At 53.9% G+C, this 7,821-nt stretch overlaps 1 protein-coding gene across 1 annotated transcript; it reads left to right on the forward strand.

Moving 5' to 3' along the window:
* The first annotated feature begins 272 nt into the window (after positions 1–272).
* Positions 273–7,507, forward strand: NECAP2 (NECAP endocytosis associated 2). Its single transcript, XM_085319931.1, has 8 exons — positions 273–382; positions 1,912–2,012; positions 2,450–2,554; positions 2,967–3,048; positions 3,705–3,813; positions 4,627–4,804; positions 5,693–5,780; positions 6,129–7,507. Exons 1-8 carry the CDS (start codon positions 291–293, stop codon positions 6,175–6,177), a joined length of 804 nt encoding a protein of 267 aa, XP_085176057.1. The 5' UTR covers positions 273–290; the 3' UTR covers positions 6,178–7,507.
* The last annotated feature ends 314 nt before the right edge of the window (positions 7,508–7,821 follow it).

Here is a 7,821-nt window from a genome sequence, read left to right on the forward strand (position 1 = left end):
GTGGACTTCACTAGATTAGAAGGATTAATTAAATTTAATTTTTTWAAATTATTTTTCGTAGTGTTCCTTTTAAAGTGGTTTATTTTTATTTTATTTCGTTTTTTTTTCCTTTTTTTGCGTTTGTTGCCCCCCCCCCATCCCCGCCGCGCTGCGGGTGCGGCGCAGCCGCCCGCCGCCAGGCGGCGCCGCCGCGGCCACTGGAGGACCGGAAGCGCCGCGGGGGCGGGGGGAGGGGTCAGAGAGGCAGGGGGCAGAGCGGTGCCGCGCCGACTTCCGCCGCGACGGCGGCCATGGCGGAGGGGGACTACGAGGCGGTGCTGTGCGTGAAGCCGGCGGTGCATGTGTACCGGGTGCCGCCGCGGGCCTCCAACCGCGGCTACAGGTGGGCGGCCCGGCGGGGGGCGGGCCTCGGGGGGCAGGGGTTGTTAGACCCCTGCCATGGCATGTAGAGGGGTTTTCCACCCGCCTTGGGGTATATGGGGCCTGCTCCGCCCCCATGGGGTCCCTGTGCCCCCCTCCTTGGGGTATATGGGACCTGTTCCCCCTCTATGAGGTGCCTGTGCCCCCCTCTTGGGGTATATGGGACCTATTCCTCCTCCATGGGGTGCCTTGTTCCCCCCCCTTGGGGTATATGGGACCTGCTCCCCCCCATGGGGTGCCTGTGCCCCCCCTTGGGGTATATGGGACCTATGGGACCTGCTCCCCCTCTATGAGGTGCTTCTGCCCCCCACCTTGGAGTAGATGGGACTTGCTCCCCCTCTATAGGGGGTGTGTGCCCCCCCTCCTTGAGGATGTGGGACCTGCTCCCCCCTCCTTGGGGTACAGGGGACCTGTCTCCCCTATATGATGTTTGTGCAACCCCCACGGGGTGTCCCTGGAGGTATATGGGGATCGGCCCTCACCTAAAACAACATGTTTATGCCCCCCTTGTGGAGTCTATGGGACCTGTCTCTCTCCCCCCCCCCCGTTTGGATGATTGTGGGCCTGCACCCACAAGGTGTCTGTGCCCCCCATTTTGGGGTATATAGAACTGCAGTCAMCCCACCATGGAGTAATGGGACCTGCCTCCCTGCTTTGGGGATCTGACCCCCCTAGGAAGTGTGGGCCCACTCTTGGGGTGTGTGGGACACGCTCCCGCTTTACGTGCAATCTGCCCCCTATAGCGCGTCTCTGCTCTTGCCCCATGGGTTATATACGACTTGTTTTACCCCTGTGTCGTGGGGTACACGTCTGCCTATAGGACGTCTGTGCCCTCTGTGCCAGGGTGTACATAGGACCTGCTTTATCCCCCACTGTAGGGTATGTGGGGCCTGCGCCCTCCCCRGGGCACGGGGGATTTGTCCTCGGGTGGGCTCAGCAGAGACGTGGTGTTTGCGTCCCTGTGTGCCATCGCGCAGGCCCGTGAYTGGAGAACCTGCAAAGAGAGAAGTGAAACCTCATTGTGTTGTGCAATTCTTGCTGGTTCCCCCATGGAGATTTGGGGCCTGACACGTGCTTTAGCGGAGAGTCAGCTTGTTTCTGGTGAAACGAGAGGCCTTTGCGCTCGGCTGGGGAATGAACTTGGCTTAAGGAGGCGCCTTGTTTGTGAGAGCGATCGCTCCGGATCCAGCTGCAAGATGGGCCGTGGTTGGGGCGGGCAGGTGGAAAAGGCTGTGTTTAGTCTGCAGGAAACCGGCCTCGGAGGGGAGGAGAGGCCTGCAGAGCAGCGGCACTTGTGATGACTCCGACCTCGGTTTTCCCAGCCCAAATGGCTGCAAACAGACTCTGCCCTGTGCTGCTAATCAGGGCAAGCGAATACCAGCGCTGCAACACATTACAGCAATGCAAAAYGTGGGCAGCGAGCGAGGCAGCGGTGTTGTCTGAGGTTTGGGAGGCTGCTCAGAGGTCAGGAGCTCTTTCCTCTTTCTCCAGAGCCGCAGAGTGGCAGCTGGACCAGCCGGCATGGAGTGGCAGGCTRCGGATAACAGCCAAGGGCAAGATCGCTTTCATTAAGCTGGAGGACAAGACTTCAGGTGAGGGGAGAGAAACGCGCCAGGCCCGCTTGTTGGGCGCAGGGCTTTTCTCCTGTTTTGCTCCGGGAAGATGCGCTCCGGGCTGTCGGCAGGACTGTTCCCAAATAGGAATACCCGACGTATGAAGAGTCCCACCTGCATGACTGTATTCACAGGAGCCTCTAGCTATAGAGTATTTTGGAAGCCACTCTCTGATTGTTACCGAACTTTTACATCTCCGTGAAATACTGTAGTTATCTCTTTTGCTATGGAAACGATACCCTGTAGCACGAAGTAGCTAGAAAATCTGCTGCAGAGGAATATGGTGGTATTTGGTTATTTTTTTGTGCTCAAGTTGCTGCGTCCGCGTAGCCTCTTTGTAACAAGACACATGTGGCGCTGAGGTGTTATGCTGTTCTGTTCCTATTTCACCCTTCCTGCCTAATTCTTTTTTTCAGGAGAACTTTTTGCCCAGGCTCCTGTGGACCAGTTTCCTGGCATTGCTGTGGAGAGCGTGACAGACTCCAGCAGATACTTCGTCATTCGAATTGAAGATGGAAATGGTAGAGTTGTACATCATACAATAAAGAGAGAGGTTAGGGGGGAATCATGTCTTTGGAAGTTCTCAGTATCTTTGCTCTGAGTTCTTATCTGTGAAGAATTTTTGCAAGGGCTAAATATACTTTGCAAAAGGTGAGTAATGAGGCAAATGGCCTCTCACTCCCACGTTGCACTCTGTCCTTCGCCAACTATAAAAACAGTTTAATCTTGTCACTGAAGAGGTACCAGCGTTAAACTTTACAAGTCTTTCATGCAGTTYTGCTGGCTTCAAAGAGCCCCCTCCTCCGCTCCCGTCGGAACAAGCAGCAGCCGGCGGGGGGTGTGAAACGGGGCGCCCCGTCCCTCTCGCCCCCCGCGTCTGCGGCTCGTGCRCTGGCTGGCGATTCCAGCACTTAACGCTTCCTCGTTCTCCAGGCCGCCGCGCTTTTATTGGAGTTGGGTTCGTGGACCGAGGGGATGCTTTTGACTTCAACGTGGCTCTCCAAGACCATTTTAAGTGAGTTTGTCTCTCTCCCTTTGTCTTCTTGGCTTGAGAGATTACAGGTGTTCACCAAAAACAGCAGGCAGAGGAAGGTGGTAGCTCGTGGCTCACTTGAGCAGGGAAGCATGATGCAAAGTGGGTTACAGACAGAAACTTCTAGCTCTCTATTCAGCCACTGTCCTTTGTGCAGACAGCCCACATACGCTTCATCGCTCAAATATTTTCCAGTTTATATCAAAAAGCTCCCAAACTAGCCTTGCAAATCCAAGATTGGGCAAATTCCCTCATTCCTTTCCTTCTCTTCCCATGCTTGGGAGAGTGGGCGAGTGGCCACGTCCGAGGGACTGGGACATCGCTCCGGCTACTGGCAGAAAATGGGGCTGTGGTTAGAATCAGCCTTGCAGCTTGCCTGTGTGAGCAGAGCAGCACAAGTGCGACTGAGCTGGTTTGCCCTGCGGCTCGAGTGTGCCAGCAGATTGCCTGAGCTGAGCTGCCAGYACTTGCTGGGAATTGCTCCCGCAGCGTTACCTTGCAGCGTGTCGCCCCAGCAGAYGAGGTCTCAGACCACATCAAACATATTTAAAGAGCTGCCACCATACTGCAGGGCTGATCTCAACTGGGAAGGTGTCACGCTGGCTACTCATGTGTCTTTTTCTTTTTGCGYCCTGCAGGTGGGTCAGGCAGCAGAGCGAGCTGGCCAAACAGGCCGAGAACCCAGATCAGGGACCCAAACTGGATCTGGGCTTCAAGGAGGGGCAGACCATCAAACTTAACATTGCGGTGAGGGGCTTCTCTGGCCAAATYCACTGCTTCCAGTCGCAGCATTTTCCTCTGTGCCCTGCTCAGAGTTGTTCAGAGGGAGCCTGGTRTGTGAGCCGGGGGGGCTGTGGTCCTGTACGGCCACATTGGATTGCCTCCTCAGCTAGTAGTCTCTGAATGGTTTGGATCCATGTGTATTCCAAAAGCCAGATAAATATGAAGTATAACATACGTAAGTATAAAATATTAGAACACCCTCTGTGGTTTTGCTGCTTGTCCTAATAATGTGGTGGGGAAACATCACCAAAACCCATCTTAGCACAGCAGAAAAAGGAAGTGTGAAGAATATTCCCTAGTTCTCTTCCGCTAGCCTCATTTCRTGTAGGGTGTTAAATATTATCTCTCATGACTAAAGAGGTGATCCAAACTGACTGCCTTAGGCCTCTGCCTTCAGAAATCTGATTTTCCCCTCTACTGTGCTTCGGCAGCACAAGAGGAAGTAGCTACTCTGTGCTGAAATCCCCGTGCAGGAGGAAGGCTGGTGCAAACAGCTGCGTGCTTGATGTGCTCTGCTGCAGAGGAGCGCGGTGCAGCTCCCAGTTGCAGAGCCTGGTCTGTGGGATTCACAGATCTGAGCGTCCATGGTTTCACCTGTGCTGCTGGCCGTAGATGCAAATCGCGCCAGCCGCAGAGCATCAAAGCACGACGCTGTTTTCCCCAGAATAAAGCTGCTTGGCCTCTTGCTTGGGAAGGGGAGGGACGGCAGAGCTGTCACGCTGCAGCTCCGGATTTGAATGTGTGGTGCCATCTAAGTTCCCTCTCGCTTCTTTTCAGAATATAAAGAAAAAGGAAGGAGCAGCAGGGAATACCAAACCACGTCCGGCGGGTCCCGGGGGTCTGAGCTTGCTCCCACCACCTCCTGGAGGAAAATCTTCCACTCCCGTTCTTCCCTCTGGAGAGCAGCCGTCTTCGCTCTCTACACCAGTCCAGGCTGCGGGCYGGCCGAGCGCAGGTCAGTGGTTGCAGAGCAACAACTCTGAAGCTCTTTAGATTCATTTTTATTCATCAAAGTCCCCACACCGTGTTCATTGCTGTATGTATGAGGCTTTGGAGTGGTTTGGGGGAGATAGGCGAGAGTTTGGCAACAGACTGTCTCTGAGCTGAACTATACCTAGGAGTATGTGCAGGAGAGCAGCTACCCTTGTAGCTGACGTGCTTYGGTGGTGTTTATAATGTTCCCATATCTTCAGCGGCTTCGGAGGGGTCCCTAAAGCACTAGTCCCTAGAGCACTTGAGACACCAAAGGGACCTTGAGGGGAGAGGTGTCTGCAGAAAGCCACGCACGTTTTTTGGATAAAACAGTGGCTCATTCCTCCTGATGAAGTGTCTGTACGTGACACTGAGCTGGGTTTCTGTGGGTGTGTTGATGGTGGCCGTAAGCCCTGGGAGCCACCTTTTTTAACCGAGCGCGGAAAGACTTTAAAAGCGTGCCTCRATGCTCCCCAAGGGCTTTCCTGCAGCCCAGCTCCATGTGCTCTACGGAAGGAAGTAACACTAACACCCTGTWTAACAGGAGGGAAACTGAGGCACGGAAAGAGATAGGGAGGTTTGCCAAGTTATTTAGTGGGCCAGTCCCAGAGCAAGATAGCGTCCAGGTCTGTAATGTCCTCTAGCTGCTCAAAGCTCCTGATCCTGTGTTGGGTCAGGTGTGGGACTGGTGGGTGAACTGAGTCTGCTCAAGAACTGCAGCCTGTGAGGTGGGAGCTTGAMAAGGGAGCACCTGGCTTCCCTTCGCTGCGCGGACAAAGCCATGCCTCGTCTTGGGGAAGACAGAGAGGGAATTTGGGAATTGCGAGTAACTGCTGACGTTTATCTCTCTGCTCCTTCGATCTACCGACAGACTCTCTCTTGGCCTGGCCGCAGCCCAGCGCTGCTCCCTCGGCCGCCGCCACTGCCGACGTCTGGGGCGACTTTGCCAAAGCTTCAGGGTGAGGCCGTGTGTGGTTTGCGGTGACGCGGAGGGCGGGTGTCACGGGCCGCGCTTGGAGCACGTGGGCATTTTGCAGGCTTGTGGCCTCGCTGTGTTCGGCTGGGTTACTTGCCTTGGCTGAAAGCGTCACAAAAACGAGCCGAGAGGGCTGCGTGCGACCTGGGAAAGGCCAAAGCATGTTACGTAGCTTTGTTGGCCCCGCAGTGAGGATGGTCCCGTTTGTAGCTGCTGCGTTGCTATTTGAACAAGGCCTGTGCTCCCAGCTTGTGTGCCCAGGCCTTCGAGCAGCAAGCTGCGGCGCCTGTGAATGTCTAAACAGTTTTTCTCTTTCTCTGTATCCCTCCAGGTCAACTTCTAACCAGAATCAGGCGAACGCAGGCTGGGTTCAGTTCTGACCCAGACATCTCCTCTGCTTTTTCCTGCGTGGATGCTGAGAAAGGGACCAAAGCAGGGGTGGGGAGTGCTCCTGCACCCCTCAGAGCAGAGCTCAGAGCTAACATGCTGCTTCAGGACACTCCACTTAAGTCTCGTGGTGGCATTTTACTTCCCTAATCTTTCCAGGCAAGAAATGAGACCCCAAAACCCAGTCCTCACATACCTCGGGATTGATATGTTGAAGTAGGTGCTGGAGAGCCAAATGAGAATGTGCCTTAAAACATCATTAAGCCAGCGCCCCCGAGGCTGGGGGCCTTTTATTCTCTACCTGAGTCACAGCAAACCTTAGAAAAAAATCACTGCCAGGAGCGGGGAGAAGGATGACCTGCCCCCCACTGCCTACCGCACCACGGTGATTTCTGGGTTCCTCCTGCGATTTTCCCTGCATCTTCCTCCCCTTCTTTCTTACTGCCTTGCCTGACGCAGCTACAGAGAGTGACAGCTTCGTCACGACCTGAGTTCCCTTAACACCGTGTGGTTGAGAGTGCTGAAGGCAGCATCGGAAGACTCTGACTTGCTTGCGGGCCCCTGTGCCTTTGCTCTTCAGTAGGGTCACTTTTTGCTAGCGTCCTGTGCAGCGGAGAAGGCTTAATGTGTGCAGCGGGGGGTCTGAGAGAGACTTCTCTGCTTTGAGCTGGCCTCCTGGAGGCCACGCTTTTGGGGCTCCAGCAGGCGAAAGCTCTCCCTCTCCAGGGTGTCCTCCCAGAGACTTTCCACCTGCAAAACTTCACTTTTAACTCCTGCTTCCCAAGGTGCCTTTGCGTCATGTAGACCCATGTCCCGCAAAGATGCTGAGCATCGCCCTGAGTGTTTCTGAGCACTTAACTGATGATGTGAGAGGTGGGGAGCTGGACTACAAGGTTTAGATAACTGTGTCTGAGCACAGTGCTGAAATTCCTTGTTTCTTGTCCCAGTAAGTTTTTTTTCCTCTATTTTGAAGAGAGATTTTTACTTCTTTTTGCAGACATTTTATTAATCTAATGTATAGCTAGAAGCAACGAAAGACAGATTTGAGTTGGTCTCTTTAACAGAGCTGGGATTGTGGTTTCTCTGTAAAAAAGAATATTTTCTTACCTATTTATATTAAGGTAGAAGGCCTTTAACCATATGAAGTCCTGCTATTTTTTTTAAGTGTTTCGAACTTTGTCTTTTTTATTATTACTATTTCCATTTTCAACTGGACAGTGAGCATTTTGATTTGAGAGTTTAATTTTGCCCGGCAGAGAGCTTACCAAGCCAAGCAAGACATATAACACTGTAAATGAATAATAAAATTGTTTTGATGCGAAATACGAYGTTTCTTCCCCCCACCCCCCCTCCCCTGAGCTGCCCGCAGAGGCCGTGGTCAGAGCGAAGAGGATGAGACGCTGCGGAATGGTAATTTYTGATTTCTTCTTCTTCCCTGTATGGCCCCCGTGCGCGTGCGGTCGGTCACTACGCAGCGATGCAGAGCAGAAGCGTCTTGCCCGGCAGCGGCCTYGCGGGGCGCGAGGGATCCCGGGAGGAGAAGGTGAGGTGAGAAGCAGGTGAGGCTGTCTCGAAGGAGCCGGAGGAGTTTTGCGAACGGTCAGAGCAGCCCTGAGCGATGGGAAACTCCGTGGCTC

Source organism: Rhea americana, unplaced genomic scaffold (assembly GCF_003343005.1).
Source record: "Rhea americana isolate MKP2758 unplaced genomic scaffold, rheAme1 scaffold_603, whole genome shotgun sequence".
NCBI classification, from domain to species: Eukaryota; Metazoa; Chordata; class Aves; order Rheiformes; family Rheidae; genus Rhea; species Rhea americana.